Source organism: Hemitrygon akajei, chromosome 18 (genome assembly GCF_048418815.1).
Source record: "Hemitrygon akajei chromosome 18, sHemAka1.3, whole genome shotgun sequence".
Taxonomy (NCBI): Eukaryota; Metazoa; Chordata; class Chondrichthyes; order Myliobatiformes; family Dasyatidae; genus Hemitrygon; species Hemitrygon akajei.
In genome coordinates this window covers 50,581,049-50,606,325 of record NC_133141.1, presented here as the reverse complement: position 1 = coordinate 50,606,325, position 25,277 = coordinate 50,581,049, and the positions used below count along the sequence as shown (strand labels likewise).

Here is a 25,277-nt window from a genome sequence, read left to right as displayed (position 1 = left end):
ACAGTCACTGTAAACAGGACCAATGGACAACAAACTGCAAATGCAAATATAAATAAATAGCAATAAATAACGAGAGCATGAAATAATAAGATGAAGAGCCCTTAAAGTAAGACATCGGCTATGGGAACACCAGAAGTAGAATAAGTGTAGTTATCTTCCTTTGTTCAAGAGCCTGATGGCTGAGGGGTAGTAACTGTTCTTGAACCTGGTGGTGCGAGACCTGAGGCACTTATACCCACCTCCTAAATACCTTGTGGCATAAATTAATACACCAAGATTTGTACCTCAACAAACTGTCCATATTTGGATTTTCATTAACTATGAGCACTGCACTTTCTGTTAATGGTTAACTGTGACAATTCCTCATAATTTCCAGTGTTAATGTTAACCAAATGTAGTTACAGTGGGATTACATTCATTCAAAGTCAGATGTCAGAACGTGTGTTTATGCTGAATTAGTATTTGTTGGGCATGGCTTCCCAAACATGTTTGTTCAAAGAAACACATTATGTTTTAATTAATTTAAGGGGTATTATTATTGAAACTTCTGGATAATAAATTCCAACCAATGACCTAGAAACCTCAAAATTGTAATAACATCTCAGAGTTAATTAGTGTAGCCTTTGGAATCCATGCATCATTTTTGCAGTATGGAATAGACTCTTTAAAAGGCTAGGTAAAATCTGACCAATCAGTTTTAAATATTACAGGGGAATTTACTATCAGGTCAAACATTGTTCTGTAGTTCATATTCTTAGGTTTTGTGTGAAATCTGATTACAAAGATTGGTATCTTGACGTATACAGTTAAATGCAAATAGCAGTTGTGGGCAATTGGTACTCTTGTGCCATTGTTGAATGGGGATTTACTCACATAGGGAACTATGCACAATATTTGGCTCCCAACCGCCTTTGACCACCCATTGCTTTTGAAGCAAGTTAATATTGCCAGGGCTACCTAGTAAGTCTGCCTCCTTTTGCAAGAGGTGGTGTCCCTTGGAGTATTGGACAGGAATTAATAGCATGATAATATCATTCATAAATGATCTTACGCTACAGGTTGAGGACTCTAATCATGGCTGAAGTTGGAGATTGTGCATCTACTAACCCAACAGCTAAAAAATGTTATATGTTTCAATCTGTGTAGCAAAGTACTTTTTGCTGAAGAGAGATTATTAGCCTTGGCTTCTGTATAGCACTAACTGAATTTTGAATCTGAGGAAAATGTAAGAGAAAATTGCACCCCAAAGCTAACAGCTTCAAATAACAGTGACATTGGTGTTTGTAAAAATAGAACATTTGTCAGAATTGAGTTTTACTTACTAGAACCAGAACTAGCAGTATGGAGGGGGGTTGATCCCTCGTAACAAGGACGTGTCTTGCTGGGTCTCTTTATTTTAAGTTGAATATGCCTGGTTTTATCATTTCAGAGAAGTGGCCTATCCCTCTCCCTTCCTTTCTCTTTCCTCTTTTTCTCCCTCTCCCTCTTGCCCTTCTCTTTCTCTCTCTCTCTGTTTCTCTCTCACTCATTCTGTTTCTCTGTTGCTCTCTGTCTTTCTGTCTGTCCGTTTCTCCCTCTGTCTCTTATTCTCTCTGCCTGTTCCTCTCTGTCTCTCTCTCTTGCTTTTCTCCCTCCCTCTTGCCTCTCTCTCTCTCCATCACTCTTTCTCTTGCCATCACCTTTCCTTCTCACTATTCTCTCTTCCCCACATTTGTGATCCAGCTGCAGTTACAAGAACATTGCTGACAAATAGCTCTGAATGTCTCTTGCCTCCCTAAAATTGCACAAGTAGCAATAACTTTTTGTGCCACCCTCTTGGTCCCATGCTCATCTCAGTCTGTTTTTGTGACCTTTTCCTTTGGTCAGGTTGCTGGTTGGTGCACCCCAGGCAGCAGGTCTCGCTGATCAATTGGCAAACCGCACAGGAGCTTTATTCTACTGCCCAGTTACGACATCGCAGAATGACTGTGAACGAGCTGAGTTTGAAAAACCAAGTAAGACTCCATACATGTTAAGATTGTTGTATGTCTGTAAGGAATCAAGCCAATTAAAGTTATTAACCATTTTTGGGGAACGATGCGGCCACAGAGATGAATTCAGAGATTTCTGTGGAAGAGCATAAGCCCTTCCCAGAAAGTGAAGTAAGCACTGACCAGTTGCTTGTTTGTCATGCTTTACTACAAAGAAATCAGAAGAAAATTGTTTAACAGGAGTAATGGAGCAACAATTAAGAATAAAAGTAGTATTGGAGCAAAGGCTATTTTCAATGTAAAGAATGGCGAAAATAGGTGGAGGGGCTGATCTGATAGGATCATCTGTGTGACATGATTTCCAATTTTGGGTTGCGTTTTTGATTCTGACCCTCACTTTTGTCTCAATAAAATAAGATTTACACTAGTCTATTTGAAATTCAACTTACTGTCACTAAGCAGAATATTTGAAGGTTGATTATTTGAAGATGCTTGTAACTGGGCCTCAGAGGATACCTTGCTGTGGTATCTGGATTTTTTTTCTCTGTTTGATCAGATGAACTAATGCTACATTTCCAATGTGTTATTTCTTTTCACAGCCAATCCAGACAAAGAAAGTAAGGAAGATCAATGGCTTGGGGTCACAGTGGAAAGTCAAGGACCTGGTGGGAAAGTGTTGGTAAGGCTAGTCTGAATGTTGTACAAATGAGTCTGAGGAGAAGACTAGTGCACTTCCTGCTGAGTGAAGAGCTGCCTGTGACTCTGATTTAAATCCAGGTTCTATATGCTGCGAGACAGAAGCAATTGACTATTTTGCAGCAAATTCTTAAGACAATTCTGTGACGTAGGCTTAGAGAACTGAAGTAGGCCCTTTGGCCCACCGTATCCATGCTGTCCATTGTAACTTGTCTAGATTAATTCTATTTTCCCATATTAGCTCTTTAGCCTATTATGCCTTGCCTGTCTAAATGCAAAATGTCCTGAATGTATCTTCCACCATCTTCTTTAGTATCAAATTCCAGATATCAACCATACATAAAGTACTGGAAGAATTTGGTGGGTGGGCAGCACCTATAGAGGGAAATAATCTGTCAACGTTTCAAGCTGAGACTCTTCATCAGGATTGGAATGGAAAGTGGTAGAAGCCACATATCAACCATTCTCTGAAAGTCTTTCCCTTTGATCCCTCAGTCTCCTCCATCTCACCTTAAAATCATGCCCTCTTGTTTTAGACACCACACCATGGCAAAGAGTTCTAACTATTCACTGTATCTATTCCCCTCATAATTTTATATAGTTCTATCAGATTACGCCCCCTCCCCATCCTCCTTTCATCCAGGACAAACAAGCCTTTCCTATTCAATCTTTCCTTATAACTAAGGCCCTCCATTCCAGGCAATACCCTAGTGAATCTCCTCTGCATGAACAATAAGGAAAGTATACTTGCATAAATTAGGAGCCTTAGAAGAATGGACTTAGATGGTCAGAGAGTTATACATAATTGAAACAGGCATTCAGTCCAACTCATACCGACCAAGGTGGTTTCCTAAGACCTCCACCTTCTTTAGAGCTGGTTTTAAACACATTCAAGCACATTGAAATATTTGTTTAAATCCAGACTACTATTTAATTCCTGACAGGTATGTGCACATCGGTATGAGAAGAGACAACTGAGCCCACAAGACGAGAAGAGAATTTTGGTGGGTCGCTGCTTTGTCATCAGTGACGACATTGCCATCAATCCAGATGATGACTGGGATACATCACCAGTGCAGTTCTGTGAAAATGTAGGGAATGACCACCATCAACTGCTAATGTGTCAGCAGGGCATGTCTGCAGGATTTACACGGCCCAATCACTATGCATTTTATGGGGCACCAGGTGGCTGGAACTGGCAAGGTGTGTTTTAGCAAACTTTATTTTTTTCTCCACAATTTTCATTCTTGTTGTACTAGGGCAGCTGGGTTCTCACTTTATCCTCAGAGCTTGTTCCATTTCATATAGTGAGGTGGACAATGAACCATTTCAAACTGTACAGCAGGAAGTCCAGAAAGGATTCAATCCTGGATGATGGGATGCTGTTGTAGAGGAGACAAAGGGAACAGCTTAACATCAAGCAGTTTAGAGGGCATGCAGTTGAGGGAAAGGAAGAGCAAGGAGAGAGAAAACATAAAGATTTCTGAGGGCTTTCTGGAGCACAGCTGCTCAATCCCTAAAGAAGTTTCCTATCCAGTAAAAGAATATTGGAAAATTTCTTTTTTCCTCTTGGTCTGTATGTCTCTCCCAACTGTGCAGGTTTGGGGGGATTTACATTGGCATTCTTGTGCAGCCATTCGGTTAGAATTGAGATGTGGTTTCAATATGTAAAGACACCCCAGATTATGAAATTTGCATATATCTCCTACACAGAAAAGACAACAAAAGCAGAAAGATAGTGAGTTTTTGGTATGTGGGTGGTCTGATCAATTCTTTATAGTGACTGCTCTGATTTTTGCACAGGAGGTAGGAGTAAGATTGTCCTTTTTGTCATGGTTTTCAAATTAGATCATGGAAAGACAGGTATATTCTTACCATCTATTTTAAAAGAGGAATGTAATGGAATTATTGTACTTTTACTCTCCCTTTCACTTACTGTTTCAGTCTTGTTAATAGCTACTTCACTCTTGAGCAATTTGGTCTCTATCAGTATACAGCCCAGTGGATGAAATCTAAAATCAGTGCCATTTGATAGCTGTTTAATTTAAGTTCCTCTAGCATTTTTTGTATGTTGCACTTGATAGCTGTGTGGGGTTCGCAGAGTTTTAAGTAACATGATGGATGTTTATATCTATTTATTTTGCACCTTTATTACAGTAATTTACCCCACAGCACTTCAGGGAAGCACTATCAGGCAAAATTTGTCACCCAACTACAAGGGTGGCATGGTAGGGTAGCGGTTAGTGTAACACTATTACAGCCCCAGCGGTCACGATTGGGGATCAATTCCTGCTTTTGTCTGTAAGGAGTTTGGATTTTCTCTCCGTGGCCATGTGGTTTTTCCTTGGGTGTTCTGGTTTCCGTCCACATTCCAAAGACATATAGGGTTAGGGTTAGTAAGCTGTGGGCATACTATGTTGGCACCAGAAGCATGGCAGCTCCTACAGACTACAGGGATGTCAGGGGTAAGTTTTTCACACAGAGAGTGGTGGGTGCCTGGAATGGGCTGCCGGCGACGGTTGTGGAAGCGGATACAACAGGGTCTTTTAAGAGACTCCTGGAAGGGTACATGGAACTTAAGAAGAATAGAGGGCCACACAGTAGGGTAATTCTAGGCAGTTTCTAGAGTAGGTTACATGGTCGGCACAACATTGTGGGCCGAAGGGCTTGTCACGTGTTCTAACCCATAAAGCTCTGAATCTAAGATCAGGAGGGATGGACTACAGGGGTATGAACACCACCAGACTAGACATGCCCAGGCATCGTCCCTGATGAAGGTGGCTGAGTTTGTCATCAAAACGTCAGTTAAAATCAATACCTGTACCTGGCTGGAACCCCAAGAAGAGTTTATTAATCATATACGCTGGGAAAGCACTAGATCATTTTTTAAACCATTTTACGCTCAGCCAGACTGACTTAAGATTTACCAGTTTAAGTTTGAAAGCATTCAATTGTACCTTTTTCGGTGCACAGATATGAAAAAGGGTTTCATTGTTATCCAAGCCAGAAACAGTTCAAGGCGATTACAGCCCTGAGCTACTATATTTGAGATCAAAACTTGTTATCTCACAGAAGTTGTGTACAAGAAGGGCCAGAGTCGCCTCTACCTCCTGAGGAGACTGAGGTTCTTTGGAGTATGCAGGCCTCTCCTTCACATGTTTTACCAGTCTCTTGTCGCCAGGGCAACCTTCTATGCGGTGGTGTGCTACGACAATGGCATCAACACGGGTGATGCTAACAGGCTCAGTAAACTGATTAGAAAGTTAGAGGAGTCAAACTGGACACACTGGAAGCTGTGGCAGAACAAAGGACCCTATGGAAAATTCTGGACAATGTTTCTCACCCTCTGCACGCCACCTTGCCTAAACAGAGGAGCACTTTTAGTTATAGACTAAGAAAACCGTGCTACTCCAAAGAGCGCTAGTTTGAGTCATCCTTACCATTGGCCATTTGGCTCTATAATGAGTCAATCCATAGCCAGGGAAGTGATGACCCCCCTCCTGTTAGACTGTTTGAGGTAATTTATTTTTTATTCTTTCTTACTTCTCTTCTAATATTTATATACTGTATCTGTGCACTTCTAATGCTATTGTGACACTGTAATTTCCTTTGGGATCAATAAAGTATCTATCTAAATTTACAATGTTAATCATATCTAAAGTGAGAAAGTCATAATGATGAGTTTACATTGATTTTTTTCTTTGTATTGTCTTGCCATGATAAAATGTTATATGAATGAGGCATCACATGTTGATTAATGTTTAATTTGTTTTTTTAAAAATAGGAACCGTCCAAGTTTCACAAAAGAACATCACGTTTTTGGAGCTCAATATACTGGAAGATGGTCCTTATCTGCTCCCGGATGTATCACTGAGTCACAGCTACATTGGTATTGTATACTTCCCACAATGTTTTCTCCATGTTGTCCCTCTGCTGGGGGCACTGTCTTAATGTGGGAGCCACACATTAGGCAGCAGAGGCTCTCTCCATTAAATATGCTAGCCAACCCTTTTGTTTTGGGGTAAGCAGCATTCACATTCAGGTTGAGGCAAAGTCTATCATCTATCATCTAGAGGCTATCATCTAGCAAACACTAACATGTTCCTACCAGCAAGATTCAATGGAGATTGGGCCATTGATTATAGTGCCTAAGCAGTCAGCTGAGACCAGTCTCTGCAACTTGGTCCTTGAAGTTGCAGTCTTTTGGTCTTGAAGCATTTAAAGAGGTGAATGTATTCAATGCCCTCAAGACTAAGCTTGCACTTGTTTTTTCTTGCACAGGCTACTCTGTCACCTCTGGAAAGCAGATCACACATACAGATAACTTCAGCTACGTTGCAGGAGGCCCCCGTTATAATCACACAGGGGCGGTATTTGTGCTGGAACAAGGGAAAACAGATGATCTGTATATAAAACACATTATAACAGGACATCAAACAGGGTCATACTTTGGGAGTTCTGTAGCTGTTGCTGATCTTGACAATAACAGGTATGCAATCTGGATCGTTCAAAGCACTGTCACAGTGAAAGATTTTTACCATTCAGTTTTTAAAGCAAAAATGTTTTTCTTTGTTGAAGAAAATTCAAGAATTTCTATGTTTATGAGGTAGACAAAACAAAGCACAGACCAGATAGTCAATATCAGTTAAAACAGATGTTATAACTACAAATATAAGCTTTTTCTGAACTGTTTCCTCAAAGGTCCTCTAATTTTTTTTATGGGTAAGTTTCACTTTTATGAGTCAATGAGATTGAGGATGCAGCGTTGACTCATCGTACTCTGCCATAGTCTCTCATCTTCTTTTTACTTCCCCTCTGTGCTCCCTGAGCAGCTTCATTCTCACTTGTGTTGATAACTTGCCATTTGTCATCTGCTCTTCTGTTTTACTTTATTTGTGGCCATTCAGTGAGCTCTCACTTTCTCCTGCCTCCTCCCTCAAAGGATTGTACCTGTACTGTGGTTAAAACAATTTTACTTTAAAGACCTCTGATTGTTCAATTACATGAGTAGGGAAGGTTTAGAGAGACATGGGCCAAACACAGGCAAATGGGACTAGCTTGGATGGGCACTTTGGTCAGCATGGGTGAGTTGGGCTGTATTACTCTGGCTCTAAATGCTTCTTCCTGTCCCTTAATTCTGTTGCTATCCCCGTCTAAGATTAGATAGTTGATATTCCTCAATAACACTGCTCTGTCTTTTATACAATTCTGCAATTTCCCTGCAAATGAGTTCCACAATACTCTTCTCTATGACATCCAGATTCTCCTAACAATTTGTCCATAATTTATTGTCACAACCAGATTTTTTTAAAAAAATTGTTTGAATTGTGTATAAATCCAACAGTACAGTTACAGAACAGGAGAAGCTTGTATTTAATGAGAGTATAATGCAATGTTGTTGCATTACACTGGAATCTTTCCTCACCCAGTAACAGATGGTACAGGACATCTTATGGTTCTATCAGTCAGATAATTCTGGGGTAAACATATAATAATAGTTGTACATTGTACACTGTATCTGAAATTCAATTTCATTTCTTTAACTGAATTGAATTTCAGAAGCAGAGAGTAACCAAATTGTATAACTCTTTTTGTTGGATTGATAGAGGATGATGTTCTACCCCTTCACGATCCTTTAGTGGACTCTAGTACTTTCCCCTTTCCAGTTCTCTCCTTTCCCTTTTTCAAGAGGCGACACTTCAGAGAGGCGGTATCCATTATTTAGGATCTCCATCATCCAGCACATTCTCTCGTTCTCCGGAGGTACAGGAGACTGAAGGCACACATTCAATGTTTTAGGAACAGCTTCTTCCCCTCCACTATCAGATTTCTGAATGAAAAATGAACTAACCCAAAAGAGAGCAAAGAGTGCCCTCTTCTTGCACTGCATATATATACGTATGTGTGTGTATCTATCTATAGATATATATACTGTATATATGTGTATGTGGTGGCACATGGAAGCTGAACTGCAGAGGATGGGGAGGGGGTCTGGCCACATAGCATGCAGGCCCGGGTGCTTGTAAACCAGATCCCCAGCTACGGGTAAATAGCCCCACTGCCTTGTGGGCAGCCTCGGGAGAGATGAAGGCTATGGAAGTAAACCCAGACAGCAAATCCAGAGTGGAGTCCTTCCAGTAGTTCCTACAGCTAAGCTGGTACCAAATGTATTGTTTCATAAGCTTTCCCTTGGACTACGCCGGTAAGACCAAGTGGGGAATCTTGATGACTGGGCATCTCTGGACAATATATATCTTATTGTCGTTTATAATTCATAGTATTTTTATGTATTGTGCTAATACTGATGCAAAACAACAAATTTCATGACACATGTAAGTGATAATAAACCTGATTGTAATTCTGAGGAGTCTGACTTCAGAATCAGAATCAGGTTTAATATCACACATGATAATACAGAAAGAAAAACAATTAAATAAGTAAAACAATTACAGTAACCATATATATGTATATCAAATAGTTAAATTAAAAATAGTGCAAAAACAAATAATAAAAGTGAGGTACAGTAGTGTTCATGGGTTCAATGTCCATTTAGAAATCAGATGGCAGGGGGGAAGAAGGTGTCCCTGAATCATTGAGTGTGTGCCTTCAGGATTCTGTACCTCTTTCCTGATGGTAACAGTGAGGAGAGGGCATGTCCTGGGTGATGGGAGTCCTTAATAATGGACGTCACCTTTCTGAGGCACCACTCCTTGAAGATGTCTAGGATACTAAAGAGCCTAGTATGCAAGATGGAGCTGACTAATTTTATAGCTTTCTGTAGCTTCTTTCGATCCTGTGCAGTAGCCCCCCCCCCCCATACCAGACAGCAATGCAGCCTGTCAGAATGCTCTCCACGATACATCTGTAGAAGTTTTTGAGTGTCTTAGATGACAAACCAAATCTCCTCAAACTCTGAATTAAATGTAGCCACTGTCTTGCCTTCTTTATAGCTATCAATATATTGGAACCTGGTTAGATAATCAGAGATCTTGACACTCAGGAACTTGAAATTGCTCACTCTCTGTCTATGAGGATTGGTTTGTGTTCCCTCGTCCCACCATTTCTGAAGTCCACAATCAGCTCTTTGGTCTTACTGACATTGAGTGCAAGGCTGTTGCTGCAACACCACTCCACTAGTTGGCATATCTTCCTCCTGAACGCCCTTTCTTCTCCATCTGAGATTCTGTTAACAATGGTTGTATCATCGGCAAATTTATAGATGGAATTTGAGCTATACCTAGCCACGCAGTCATGGATGTAGAGGGAGTAGACCAGTGGGCTAAGCACACATCAGTGAGGTGTGTCAGTGTTGATCAACATCGAGAAGAAAATATTATTACCAATCCACGCCAAATGTGGTCTTCCAGTTAGGAAGTGGAGGATCCAATTGCAGAGGAAAATACAGAGGCCCAGGTTTTGTAGATTATCAATCAGGAATGATGGTGTTAAACACTGAGCTGTACTCAATAAACAGCACTCTGATTTAGGTGTTTCTATTGTCCAGGTGATCTAAGGCCATGTGAAGAGCCATTGAGATTGTGTCTGCCATAGACCTAATTTGGCAATAGGCAAATTGCAGTCGGTCCAGGTCCTTGCTGAGGTAGGAGTTGATTCTAGCCAGGACCAACCTCTCAAAGCATTTCATCACCATTGATGTGAGTGCCACTAGACGATAGTCGTTAAGGCAGCTCACCCTATTCTTCTTGGGCAATATTATAACTGTTGCCCTTTTGAAGTAGGTGGGGACTACCAACTGTTGCAATGTGAGGTTAAAAATGTCCTTGAGTACTCTTGCCAGTTGGTTGGCACAAGTTTTCAGAGCCTTACGAGGTACTCCATCAGGGTCTGCTGCCTTGCAAGGGTTCACCCTCTTGAAAGACAGCCTGACATCAGCTTCTGAGACAGAGATCACAGGGTCACTGGGTGCAGTAGGGATCTTCACAGCTGTAGTTATATTCTCCCTTACAAAGTGAGCATAAAAGGGGTTGAACTGACTTCACTCAGTGCCAGTCCTTTGTCAAACAGTTTAGAACTCCAGTAGTGATCCAGGTGGCTCTTTGGTGTGGTAGCAAGAGCTCAGCATTTTTAAGACTGAGAGAATAAATTGAGTCTGATTGTTTGCCTTCAAGTGAATCTAAAGACACTATTGCATTTCTTGAGGAGCCCAAGTGTTCTTTCAGTGTCCTTGCTGACATTCATTTACAAGGTTAGATTGTACAGTTATTTATCTCTTTGCTAGATGCTTGGTCTCTCTGTTGATGCTTGGCTGCACTGTTTCCCTGTATTACAACAATAGCTATACTTCAGGAATGATGAACTAACCATTAAACTCTTCAATTTATTCTGAGGCCACAAAAGCTATTGTTTTAATGCAAACTTCCTTCTTCTTTCCAAAGGCTGATGATGCTTACTTATTGTTGGTTGTTTTCTAGTGCTTTACTGTTTGGCCATGTTTTATATTTAAGCAGGAGTCGGTTATCTGGCCTGTCGAGCCTATTCCGTCACTCACCAAGATTATGGCTGATTTGGCCGTGGATTCAGCTGCTGTTTTAACATAGCTCTTAATTCAATAAGTTTCAATAGGTATATTTAGTGTCAGAGAAACGTATACAATATACATCCTGAATTTCCTTTTCTTCGCAAACATCCACGAAAACAGAGAAGTGCCCCAAAGAATGAATGACAGTTAAGCATTAGAATCCCAAAGTCCCCCAGCTCCCCCCTCCCACACACAAGCATCAGCAAGGCAATGACCCCCCCACCCCCCACTAGCAAAAAAGCATCAGCGCCCTCCACCGAGCACTCGTGTGCAGCAAAGCATCAATAAAGACACAGACTCGCAGTGCCCCAAAGACTACTCGTTCACCCGGTAATTCGACATACCACAGACTCTCTCTCCCTAATAAGGGAAAAAGAGGTGTCCCTGTTTCACAGCGAGAGGGGAGACATAACAAACATCTTACTGATTTACAGTGTTAAAAGTCTGTTGCGCCACTTTTTCTGAGCTCTGCGCCCAGATAGTCAGCCCCAGAGAGGCACAGCTCTCCAGACACACGGCCTCAGGCAGTTAATCCGCTGCTCCGATGTTCCGTGTTCTCCTGCAACGCTTCAGTCAGGGGCACCGGCCTAGAATCAGCATGTTGCCAAAGCCATGAAAATCCGGCACCCTGAAGGTGCACTTGCCTTCCAGCCCACATCCTTGGGATATTGAAAAGTGGCTGGTCGTGAGGCCCTGAGAATGAGTCCCATTTCTGCAACTCCAGGTCAGGGTCTTCAAAAGAACCTTGAAAATGAAAATATATAGAGATATCAGAGGTAGAAATAGAGCTGTTTCCGAAGGTGCAAGCAAAGGAGTTGCCATTTAATGCCATCTTGACTTCGCTGCACCTCCAAGTCCCTGCTATCCAAAATATATATCTAATTGTTGTCTTAAATATATTTAATGAGGTATCTTCTGCTGCTTCCTGAGGCAGAGAATTCCACAGATTCACTACTCATTGGGAAAAGCAGTTTCTCCTCATTTCCATTCTAAGTCTATTTTCCCCAAATCTTGAGGCTATGTCCCTAGTTTTAGTCTCACTTAGCAGTGGAAACCAACTTCCTGTCTCTATTTTATCTATCTGTTCTATAATTCTATATGTGTCTATAAGATTCCCTTTCATCCTTCTGAATTCCAGCGAGTACAGTCCGAGGCGACTCAATCTCTCCTCATAGGCTAGCCCCGTCATCTCCAGAATCAACCTTGTGAACCCCCTCTGCACCACCTCCAAAGCCATATATCTTTCCTCAAGTAAGGAGACCAGAACTATGACCTCACCAGTACCCTGTATAGTAGCAACATAACCTTCCTGGTCTTAAAATCAATCCCTCTAGCAATGAAAGCCAACATTTGAACCTAATGATTTGTTCTTCAGCTACTCTACAGTGGCAGTAGCCTACACCTAGCCACTACACTATCCTCATCGATGTCCATGCACAAATAAACACAAGTAGAGGCTGCAACACAGTGATTAGCAATGAGAGCTCTAGTTAATTAATATTTCTTCCTTAGCCTGTAGATTTGAGATTAACCACTAAAGGTAAGTATTAGCCTTACTTGTCATGTGTACATCAAAACGTCAATACAGTGAAATGCATCGTTTGCATCAACAGCCAGCAGAGTCTGAGGATGTGCTAGGGGCAGCCCACAAGGGTTGCTTTACTTCCAGCGCCAACATACCATGTCCACAACACACTTACCTCAACCAGTATGTGGAATGTGGGAGGAAACCAGAGCATCCAGTGGAAACCCACATGGGCATGGGGAGAGCATGCAAACTCCTCACAGACAGTGGCAGGAGTTGAACCCTGATCGATTTTACAGCTGACGCTGTAAAGATTTGCACTAAGCACTATGCACATTCATCCTTTATCAAAAAAAGCCCTGGAAACACTCAGCAAGTTAGGTTGCTTTCTTTAAAAAAAGCAGAACAAAGACCATTAATCTGAAATAGGAAAAAGGGAAAGAGATTTAGACAATGTCAATAGGCTAACGGCAGAGAAAAGGCCATTTCTGATCAGTGTAGTCCACAATAGATATTGAACTATCAATTACGATGTTGCTTGCTTCGTGAAAATGAACATTTAACATTCCCTTTTAATGAAATCTAGTGGATTCTAATGCCAGAGTACTTAATTTATTGCTCATTTCCGAGCAGATAAAGAGCAAGCTACATACACTCTGTTCATACTGGGCTAGACGATAAGTAAATTATGTCAATGATGATCTCGAATCCTGTTACTTTGTAGAAATTAAAGTGAATTATTTTGCTTTTCAATACAGTTGGCAGGACCTTATTGTTGGAGCTCCACACTACTTTGACCACAGAAAGGAGATCAGTGGTGCTGTGTATATTTATATGAATGAGGCGGGGAAGTTCTCTGATAAACCAACCCTGGTGTTGAATGGTTCATTGGGCTCCATGTTTGGTCACACAGTCAGCAGCATTGGAGACATTAACCAAGATGGATTTCAAGGTTAGATTTTTTTCACTGTTTTAAAAATGGAATTCTTGCAATTGCAATCTGTAAACCGTATTTATGTTATCAATGTAATTACTGTCCTTTGAACTTCACTGAAGATCAATCAGAAATTTACAGCAACCAAAACTGTACACAGTAGGTGAGTGTGTGTAGCCCCCCCCCGCCCCCATGCCAAAATGATCAGAATTCAAGTGGCCAGGAAGCCCCACTTTTATTTTCTTTAGGGGCAATGCTTGTATGAGCAGAACTAATTAAATCAAAATGTCATTTCATTGCTGTGACACTTCACAATCAGTGGAGGAGGGTGAATAGGTATATCATTACTACATTACTCGATCTGTCTGATCTTCCTTCCCTCATAGGACAACCCCTTCACATCTTGGTTGTGAAATTTCTCTGAGCTTGCTGCAATTGAAGAGGAAGTTCTTTTTGAGAACTGTATTGTGCTCACAACAGCCCTATATAACCAAGGGCCTTTGAACTGCTTACTCATCATATATTCTTTTAAAGTTAGTTCGGGAGGGAATTGCCTGCTTGTAAATTTGACCATTGATCCCCAGATATTATTTCTGCAGCAGAGCCTAATGTACCAACTCCTAAAACTTAATTATTTTTAGTCATTCATTTGTACAGTGTAGGCTTGGAACACAAAGCCAACATTTATTGCCGTTGGTGGTAATGACTTCACAGTTGATGAAGGCTGTCAAGTTGATTTGAGCAGAACTCTGTCTTTCTGTCCTGGCTGTGTGGTTGCCTGGCAAAGTGGGGTTATTGCCATCTACTGGTCAGGTGATGCTATTTCAGTAAAGCAAGTTGAAGTACATTCAGTACCAAAATTAGGCCAGGAAACAAAAGTGTTCCAAGAAAATGTTGCAATCTCTAATCTCTTTTGCAACAGTTATCCATTGAAACTGGAAAGCTATTTATAAATGATGAGCTTGCAATTATCCTTTAGCTTTCATTCTGCTCTGTGTCATGAGAAGACTGCTCTCTTAATTTTGCAATGCAGTTGTCTGCTGTGTTATGCCTTTCAGGTAAGAGAAATTTGCCCTTATAGAGTTGACAATTCACTGCACAAAAAATTAGGATACAGAATAGATTTCACTCTTATAGAATTTATGTGGGAAAAGAGTAATAAACACAAAATTCATGTTTCTTGATGCACGCACTGATAATGCAACTTTGCATTATGGAAAATCATGATAAACACTACTCTGTCAGAACTCAAACCTCCATTACATGCCGTTCAACTGTGTTGATAGAGCCTTTTCAGAGAATTTGTCCTGGAATGGATATTATTTACAGGGATGAGTTCTGACTGAAATTTCCCATCCTAATCAAAGCGGATAATGCACTAAACACACCTGTTTTCAACCTTGTCTGTCAGAACCTTTGACACATTTCATTCAGACATTTCACACTTAGCTAGCAATGAATGAATACTTGTTTCTTTTGGATAAGTAAAGGGAGCATGAGAACCTCTGCCCATTGCCCATCGCGCAGGTACTTGTCAAAATTATAAACACTCTAAAGAAAACCATTGTGAATAGAAAAAGTCTGAATTAATATCACCGTTTGTCCCTAGACCCTTAACATGGAAGTTTTCCCATTTGTTATTGTTGGCAGGATTTTGTGTGTTTACCCACACTCAAGGCCTGGCTTTAACCTGGGAACCAGTCACCCACTTAGTTACAGCTCAGACTGAGACAGCACACAAATAAATTTGTGTAGCTGCAGTGAGTCTCTCAGACAAGTCAGTTTAGTCTATTCTAAATTCCATCATACACCAGGAAACACTTCAAATGAGAGCTCAAGTGCTTCACTCAATCAAAACTTCCAGTATTTTATAATACTTGCATCACAATAGTTGCAGGTTTTACAGATCCACAATAATTCATCTAAACCTGTTTTCTCCGTGGATTGTGATCATGGTTATAGATTTCTGTTGGCCTTGCTGTTTCCAATCCTCATTCTGGATACCCACAGCATCTGTATGTAAAGAAGGACCAGTTTTTCTGGTCTCCACTTATCCAACTACATTCTAACTCCACTGCATGACTACCTTTTTTCTAATTATTAATGCCTTGTAGTTTGCTTCTCCACTCTTCTGCAATTGGCTCTTCTAACGTGGCCTTCAACCTACACACACTAGACTGGCTTAATTTTCCATAATCCTCTCACAGAACATATGGCACTTAAGTTGACAATATTACCAACTTTACCCATTTTCTTATGATTCCTTATTGTATCGATTATTGTACATTGGTGTGCTCAGAGATTTCTGTGATGGCATCAAAGCCCCTTTCCTGAGGCACCATCCTCCAACTTTACCCCTGTTCCTACCTCAAACCCTGCTATAGTAAGAAACAGTGAAAAGACCCCCGACATCATGCACTTCAGGAAGCCGCAGGAAGTCTGTGGATGGGGCTTTAGTTCCTGTGACCTGTGGCTGATTTGTCCACCTTGGGGAATGAGTGGGAGTGCAACAATGCAAGACACTGGGGTTGCAGAGGGTTAGTGGACTGAAGAAACAACGTGAGGGACAATAGACAATAGAGAAGAATAATCTACCATGTGTCATACATGTAATTCATCATGACTTTTTCCAGTAAAACATCACTCTAGCGTTATTTTTAAACGACTCCCATATTTGTATATCATTAGGAGTAACTTCATGTTTCAGGTGGATACAATACAAAACATTACAGATCTTTGGAGCACTTTGTAGGGTTGCTAATGACAACAATGTCATTATTAAGTCATTAAACCTCTTACCATGAAGCAATAAAAGTACTTTGTACTTAGGTAGAGTCACTTGTATCCAATAATAATGGCTGCAGACATTCTCTATGCATAAGATACTTCTAAATGTAAGGTGTTTTATTCCTCTTGGATTGACTTGGAGTCTCTTAGAAATGAGGCACACTCCCATAACATTTCTTTGAGCAAGATGGCAATCAAGAAACTCCCCTTTCAACTTCTAATGATGTGGAGTTTTCTCTCAGTTCAACAGAGTTGCCTTGCCCATTCTTGGACTGCCTCTGTATTATTTCATGACATTAACTTTCAACATCTTACTTGAGTGCATGTGTGTGTGCTCTTCAACCCTGGTTAAAGAGGATCCTCTTTGTTATTTTCTCATCTGCATTCACTAATGCCTTAGTGAACAAAAGGACAGCAAGGGTTTCCTTTGCTTCCCCAACATCAGGAATTGCACATGAGCCTTAAAAGCAATAAGATGTGGAGGTGTTGGGAAAATGTGTGGAACTGTGCTGTTCCTGATGAGTTTAATTAACTTTCTATGGTTCGTTTAATTTCTATTGAATTGATTTCTCCAAATGCTGGAGTTTGAGCCAAACATACATAAACAAGCTAGTACCAGGAACGCAGAGCTTCATATGTGTGGCTTGAACCCATGCACTTTCCCAGCCTCTCCGTGGCAGACCTTGCAATTCTCAGAACTTATCCTCCCACAAATGATGTCCCAAGATCACAAGTAACTTGAAGCGAATAAACTATTAAGTGCAACCACATCTATAAACTGTAGGTGCCATTTGTTTGGAATTCTTGCACGAAGATATCACATCATCAGGCTTTGCAGAGTATATCCAATGCCAGCATCATTGGATCATTGAAGAGCTAGCATTAAAATTGGCTTCCATGAAACTGCTGTGTTGTCATTAAATCCTATTTGGTTTATGATTGTCTGTCATGTAAGGCAATTGCCAAATTTATTCAGTGTGGGCTAGATGTGGCTTCAGTCCAACAGCAATGGGTTGAGTTGAACTGCTTTCTGAAATGGCTTAGCGTGCACACTGCTTATCGCCAAGTGCCAAGGCTCATCCCAATCAAAACCATAGCGCAGAACTCTCTGCTCCCTGTGCTGTTTCAAAGGATGTATACTGAGACAAACATCGACTGTTGCTGGGTGCTCATCCAGCTGGTGAAAGGCTTGCTCTTCTCTGCTTGAAACATTGCTCTTTCAGCATAAGGAGATGCCTGCAACTGAATGCTGCCAACTGGCACACTCCAAGATACAGGCGTATGGGGTAAGGGGTGCATTGAAGCTTAGTTTGCCCACTGTCAGGGTTCTGTGGGGAAAGATCAGAACCCACGAACCCAAAGTCCAGTTAGATTGATTTTTTTAGAGATACATTGCGGAACAGGCCCTTCCAACTCAATGAGCCGCACTGCCCACCTATATAACCCTAGCCTAATCACAGGACACTTTACAATGACTAGTTAACCTTCTAACCGATACGTCTTTGGGAGGAAATTGGAACATCTGGAAGAAACCCATGCGTTCACAGGGAGGATGTACAAGCTCTTTACAGATGGCATTGGAATTGAACTCTGAACTCCTATGTCCCAAGCAGTAATTGTGCTAACCACTACGGTACCATAACATCCTAATGTTAATGTTTGGTAATGATCAAAAAAAGACAGTGCATTCAGAACCTTCTCTTGTGTGCTCTATACACAGACTCTGTTACTGCAGCGAAAAAGCCTGAAAGCCACAGCTATAATCTCTCACTCTGTTACAACAATTTTGATGTCTGAATGTTCCTTTGAATGTTGATTGCAGTGCTGCAGGAACTGCTGATCTTTCAACTAGAGAACACATAGCTGAATACACCCATTGTCCATTGAAGGATTAAAGGGGCTGTTCAAAACGTTGCAACTTTAAACGTTCCAAGGTGCCAACATGCATTTAATTTTTCAACCAGTTTCAAAGCATTCAGGTGCTATATTGTTTGCTGTGGCTTCTCCTGCAGCTTCTCTGAAGTGACAAGTTCTCAAATGATGTCTTTCAATACTTTGCGGGGTTTCTGTTTGTCTTCACATCCCATGAAATTACTTTCCTCTTTTACTGTATTAAAAAACAAGAAGAAATCTGAGGTTTTCCACAATTAACAATCCAATTTTCAGAACCAGGTATTCCAGCAGCTTTGGGATCAAATTGACAGGCAAACCCAGTCTTTTTGGAAAGAGCTGTCTATAATATCAAGCTGGTGAGATGGTGTAATTTTTCCTGTGATTGGTTGTACCACCAGAGCCTCACATCCCACTCCCCCACTCCAGAAGCACTTGTAACCAATTATTCCCAAAAATGGACACTGCTCAGTTTAGGAGCTCAGCTCAAAACATTCTTTCACAGGTCCTCACTTCATTGCTTCCTGCAGTGATGCAATATTCCTCCTGGTTGCCCTTATGATGGTTGAGGACTCATGAATCCTGTTCTCAGGCCAGAATCTGCATCATTTACCCCCCCCCCCCCCCCCCCGTTGCACTTGGTAGATATCTGCAGGTAGCCTGAATATGTGTTTCCCCTTCAGCTCTGTTCAGCTCATGTTTCATGTCAAATTTCCATGGAACAGCAGTAGGAAGGAAGTCCTTGACTGGAATGCTGGAGGTCAAAGCAATTCCTCTCTGGGAGAGTTTTGCTGCAGCAAAGCATTGGTGAACTTGGGATTTGTTTCAAAGCCAAAAATAGCACATTTCATTGTCTGCAAACATGTACATATGATAAATAAATCTGAATCTGATAAATTAATTCTCACAGCAATTGAAATATGCCAGAGATTTCCATCAGGGTCACTTGGCTGATTATACATGCCTTCTCTTTTGAAACCTGAAGATATTTCTCGAGGTTGTTGGCATGTGTTATTGTATTTTGCAATCATATTTTAATTCCTATTTGCTTCAAATCATGTTCTGAATCAAGATTATATTCACTTTATTTGTCACATGTACATCAAAACGTCAAGACATACAGCAAATTACATCATTTGAATCACGGTCAACACAGTCCAAGGATTCTGTTGGCGGCAGACTACAAGTGTCACTGCACTTCCAGCACCAATATAGTATGCCCAAAACGTACTAACTCTAACCTATATGTCTTTGGAATGTGGGTGGAAATTGGAGCACCTGGAGGAAACCTACACAGTCATGGGGAGAATGTACAATCTTCTTGCAGACAGCACAGGAATTGAACCCCAATTGCTGATCGCTGGGGCTGTAAAGCAATACCAACTGCTACACCATGATGCTGACCTCTAGGTAAATTAATTATGCTAATTGTGGTTTACATTTGTATTTTAATTCCTGATTACTTCAAATCATATTCTGAATCATTAAGAAATACTTTAAATTAATGAGTCACTCCTCATAAGGCAAAAGCTCTGAAGACCAGCTAGGACCAGTTTGGTGGGTCTGCCATTGTTGGCAGAATCTCAGATGGTGACGAGCGGGCATACAGGAGCGAGATATAACAGCCAGGTGAGTGGTGTCACAACACCAACCTTGCACTCAACGTCAGTAAGACCAAAGAACTGATTGTGGACTTCAGAAAAAGTAAAATGAGGGAACTTGAACCAGTCCTCAGAGAGGGATCAGAAGTAGAAAGAGTGAGCAATTTCAAATTTCTGGTTGTCAACATCTCTGAGGACCTTACCTGGACCTAACATATTGATGAAGCTATAAAGAAGGTCAGACAGCAGCTGTATTTCATTACAAGTTTGAGGAGATTTGGTATATCACCAAAAGCACTTGCAAATTTGTACAGATGTACCATGGAGAGCATTCTAACTGGCTGCATTACTGTCTGCTATGGGGGTGGGGGGAGGGGCTACTGCACAGGATCGAAATCAGCTGCAGAGAGTTGTAAAATAGTTAGCTCCATCGTGGGCACTAGCCTCCATAGTATCCAGAACATCTTCAAAAAGGTGGCATCCATCATTAGGGACCCCCATCACCCAGGACATGCTCTCTTCTCATTGCTTCTATCAGGAAGGAAGTACAGAATCCTGAAGGCACACCTCAATGATTCAGGAACAGCTTCTTCCCCTCTGCCATCCAACTTATGAATTAACATTGAACCCATGAACATTACCTCACTACTCTTTTATTTCTATATATATATCTGTGACAGTGTCACAGCGAAGCCCAATTCTGTTCTCATCCTTCACTGAATTTCTATACATTTTCAGTTCTATCAGAGGTTTGGGATAATGATGGGCAATGGGATTCCAGGACACCATTCCAGACCATCAAAAGCAATTATGGTGTAGTGTTGCTCTTGCTGTTATCAATTCACTCAATACAGGACAGGGACTCAACTCAAAGCATATGGTTTATGTGTTCTGCTATCGTGTACTTTGCACCGCTGTCTGTCAGAAATGTGTACGCTCTCTCCGTGAACCATGTGGGTTTCCTCTGGGTGCTCCGGTTTCCTCCTGTAGCCCAAAGACATACTGGTTGGTAGATTAATTGGTGATTGTAAACTGTCCTATGATTAGGCTCAGATTAAATCGGTGGGTTGCTGGGTAGCGTGGTTCGAAGGGCCGGAAGGGCCTGTTCTGTGCTGTATCCGAATCAATCAATCAATAAATAAATAAATAAATAACCTCTCAAATAAGAGAAAACCTGCAGATGCTGGAAATCAAAAGCAACACGCCCAAAACGCTGGAGGAATTCAGCAGGCCAAGTAGCATCTATGGGAAAAAGTACAGTTGACGTTTTGGGCCGAGACCCTTCAGGGTCATTTATAGCTGCACCATTGTTTGTTTATATCAGGAAATAATTCACATTGAGAGCTCTCATTCTCTTTTCAAAATATTTTAATCACCGTTGCTGAAAATGTGTGATAATTTAACAAAGATCATGGAAGTATTGAATATAATCCCTAATATAATAATAAAATTTTGCAATCCAATGTAATAAAAATTTAATTTGACTTGATCAGTCACGGTTAACTATTTGGTCTGATTCGTCCTTCTCAGAGAGATGTTTGAAAAATGTAATTGCCTGATAATATCTAGGTTAATGGCAGAGAAGGAACATCTGCAAATTCCTGCAGTCTTTATTGGTCACACATTTGTGTGGATTTTCCCACTTCACAGCGTGATTCTCTGCATGCATCATGGTAAAGGATTAGTCAAAAATGCTTGTTTCCTTTCCACAGATATTGGCATTGGAGCTCCTTATGATGATTATGGTAAACTTTTTATCTACAATGGCGGGAAAAACGGACTGGCTCCTGAACCTAGTCAGGTATGCTCTGAAGTTTACTGCACACAGCAATGAAGAGAGCTATTTGTCAAACTAGCATTTTGCCAATGTTTATGCTCCATTTGACACTCCTCCATTTTTGCTCATCTATTTCTCTCTACAGATTATCTATGCCCTTCTGCCTCATAGATATCCAGATCTCCCTTAAATGGATCTGTGCTATTCATCTCTCTGGTGGTAAATTCCACAATCTTTGAGTGGAGAATTTCCTTTTGATAATGCAACTGTGTTTAAGCTTAGAATATCTGAGTTGCAAGAAAGTGGGGGCAGACAAAGTTACAAAAACAGCAAAATAAAATTTCTTTATTTCTTAATGAGGAATTCCATGTGGTTTAGCTTTGAGATATTTTTCAGATTTAATCCTAAATCAGTGATGTAGCTCAGTCAGCTGGGCAGCTAAGTCAGCTAAGTCTATCCTGGGCAGAGAGAGGGGGGATTGACTGGGATTCTGCCCTTGATTTCTGTGTCCTTCTAGTGAGTGCCACTGTCATACGTAAATAACCTGAAACTTAGTTTGTGAAGTAGAGGTACTGTTTGAAATGCTGAAAAGAATTTTATGATTTCCAAACTCCAGTTCTTTTGTTGATTAACTTGTTAGAGCAACTTACCTGATAAGTGAAGACCTTCCTTGTCAGACTTTGGGTTCAAGCAGTCTATGATGGCTTCAGAGCATGATCTAGGCTGGCATTTACAAGACATACAGCATTCTCCAAGTTTTCTTTGCGACGTTACATCAGAGCCTTGGTGACCTGATCTGACTTTTCTGATGAGCGTTAAAGACCTCAGGAAGCTCCTAAGAAGAATATGAAGAATCTTACCATCTTCCAGTAAAATGGCAATGTGCTTGGATGCAGTGATTTCTACGGGGTCAACCAAAGGTGTTATTGTCTTATTTTAAACTTGTGTTTTAATTGTAAGATCCTGCTAGACATTAAGAACTTAAAGTACTGCAGGTCTACCCCATCAGCGGGTTGCTCATTGGCAGAGAAACTGAAGGACTTGGTGTGGATCATGATGCGGCCTACCTCAGAGATGTGTCGGTGCGTGAAGAAGGTGTGCAATCTAACAGCAAGTGATTGCCTTTGTCGCCTTTTTGTGATCACAAGACCCTGTTGGACATTAGTGGTGTGGAATGCTACAAGTCCGATTCATTGGTTTATTGGTGAATGGGGGAGCGGACAGCGGGGGAGCTGTGTGGCCTCAGTCATAGCGAGGACCAGGCCTCAAGCTGAGGTGTCACCTGGCTGCCCCATCCAGGGGGAGACGTTGGAGTTGAGTGTTCCATCAGAGTGCTGGAGGCGGTGTGGCTAGGTGCCCGAGGTGTCCAAGCTGTTCCTCAGTGTTCACTCGGCAGAACACAAATTATATTGAGTTCAACTGTAGACTGCTGCAACATTCATGGAGTTAGGGACTTGGACTATATTTTTTTGTGTGACTGCTATCATATGTACTTGCTAGATAATACTGTATGTGCTTTGTGCTGTTTGCATCTTGGCTGCTGCTTTGTTTGGATGTATTCATGTATGGTTGAATGATAAATAAACCTGAACTTGGAACTTGAATACAATCTTGGTGCCTTAAGTAATATCTTTCCATGTGAACAGATTACCTAATTCATTGATTACCTGGTTTAATAATTTTCATCATTGCTTGTCAAATATTACTGCTTATAAAATAGTTTCTGCCCGGAATTATTACATTGATAGTGGTGTCCTCAACAGAAGCAAAACATTTTAAGCGAAACACTTCAGGATGTTTGAAATGTAGGAAAATAGAATATAAATGTGAATCATTCTTCTCACAGTGAGCAAATTTTCAAAGGCTAAAAATTGAGAGCAAGATGAGGTAATCCAGAAAGTGTGACAGTCAATTTTCATACAGGTATAGAAATGTTGGTATCAACTCTCTCCTTAACTTAAACAACTTGTGATGACATCAACCACTTTTACTATTTCTGCAGCTCATTAATAGATGAGTAGGCTATTGTTGTTGCCCTAGCTTCAGGAGTTCACGACAAATTGTTTTGGAAGGATGGGAGGTTGGAAAAGAAGGTTTAGATCATTGTCAATGCTCAGGAAACTGGTACTGTCTATTTTCAGTATCTTTCTGGTTGGTTTGCAGTGCAATGTAATTTAAGGAGTGCATAATATTTGAGATGCCTACTAGCTACTTAATCCATTCAGTTAGCCCTACCCCTGTCATGCATTAACCCACCCCACCACCACTACATCGACATCAGCCACTCCTCCACAGCTCACAGCACACTTCATTCCCCCGTGCACTTACACTCTACACTGTCACTGTCCTACTGGATTTTCATAAGCCCTCCTACTACTTAGAAGAGTTCCTCTTGCCAAGAGTCACTTTGTCACTTTATAATTTTCTGTCAGAGTCACCTTATGTACAAATTGTCCTGCAGCTCGCATCAAATTATGTACTCTACCACTAAACCTATCCTTACCTTCAACCCTCCCCGCTTTCTGATGGGATTGCTCCCTCACAATTCCCTGATCCATTCGTCTCTCCCTACTAATCTCCCTCCTGGCACAAGAGACCTAAGTGCTACACCTGCCCATACACCTCCATTCAGAGCCCCAAACAGTCCTTCCACCTGTGAATCTGCTGGGGTTGTCGGTGCTCCTGATGTAACCTCCTCTATATTGGTGAGACCAGTTGTAAGTTGGCAGACTACTTCGCTGAGTACCTCAATTCCATCTGCCACAAGTGGGACTTCCCGATGGCAAACATTTTAATTCTGATTTGACTTCCATTCCCGTTCCGACGTGTCTGTACATGACCTCCTCTTGTACCAAGATGAGGCGGCTTTCAGGGTGAAGGAGCAACACTTTATATTCCATCCGGGTAGACTCCAACCTGATGGCATGAATATTGATTTCTCCTTCCTGTAAAAAAAATTCCCCTCCCCTTACTCTGTCCCCCACTCTGACCTTTTACCTCTTCTCATCTGCCTATTATTTCCCCCTGGGTCCCCTCCTCCATCCCTTTCTCCTATGGGCCATTCTCCTCTCCTTTCAGATTCCTTCTTCTCCACCCCTTGACCTTTGCCACCCACATGTCCTGATTAATCAAGGACTGAATTAACCAGAATCCACTGTAATTAAATTGTAGCTCCTGAGGAATATGTACAGGACAATACCACCATCTGCTGGCTGCAGGAAAAAAATCCTAAATGTAGATGCTTGCATCTGGGAAAGCCATGCCTTATGATAATATATTTTGAAGTGTTGGCTAAATCACCAGGAAGGGAATTGTCTACAGATGTTGTTTATATAGACTTTGAGAAGTAATTAGATAAAATTCCTGCTACAAGTCAGTTAGTTAAAGTAAATGCTAAAACCCAAGGATTTGAGAAATCTGAAATAAAAACAGAAAATGCTGGAGAAAGCTAAACAAGACAGGCAGTATCATTAAATTACAAAGTCATGTTAATAGACTAAGCCAATGTTTCAGGTTCAACCCCCTTCATTCGACAGGTGTTTCACCTGAAACATTTAC

At 41.1% G+C, this 25,277-nt stretch overlaps 1 protein-coding gene across 3 annotated transcripts in view; it reads left to right on the top strand.

Moving 5' to 3' along the window:
• itga3b (integrin, alpha 3b) overlaps positions 1–25,277 on the top strand; it is a 141,484-nt gene that overhangs the window by 59,901 nt on the left and 56,306 nt on the right. For all 3 annotated transcript variants that reach the window (XM_073071665.1, XM_073071663.1, XM_073071664.1), the window contains exons 2-8: positions 1,867–1,994; positions 2,570–2,649; positions 3,611–3,869; positions 6,451–6,555; positions 6,948–7,155; positions 13,489–13,682; positions 21,655–21,743. In XM_073071665.1, the coding sequence (XP_072927766.1) occupies positions 1,867–1,994; positions 2,570–2,649; positions 3,611–3,869; positions 6,451–6,555; positions 6,948–7,155; positions 13,489–13,682; positions 21,655–21,743 (1,063 nt within the window). The remainder of the gene's footprint in view (positions 1–1,866; positions 1,995–2,569; positions 2,650–3,610; positions 3,870–6,450; positions 6,556–6,947; positions 7,156–13,488; positions 13,683–21,654; positions 21,744–25,277) is intronic.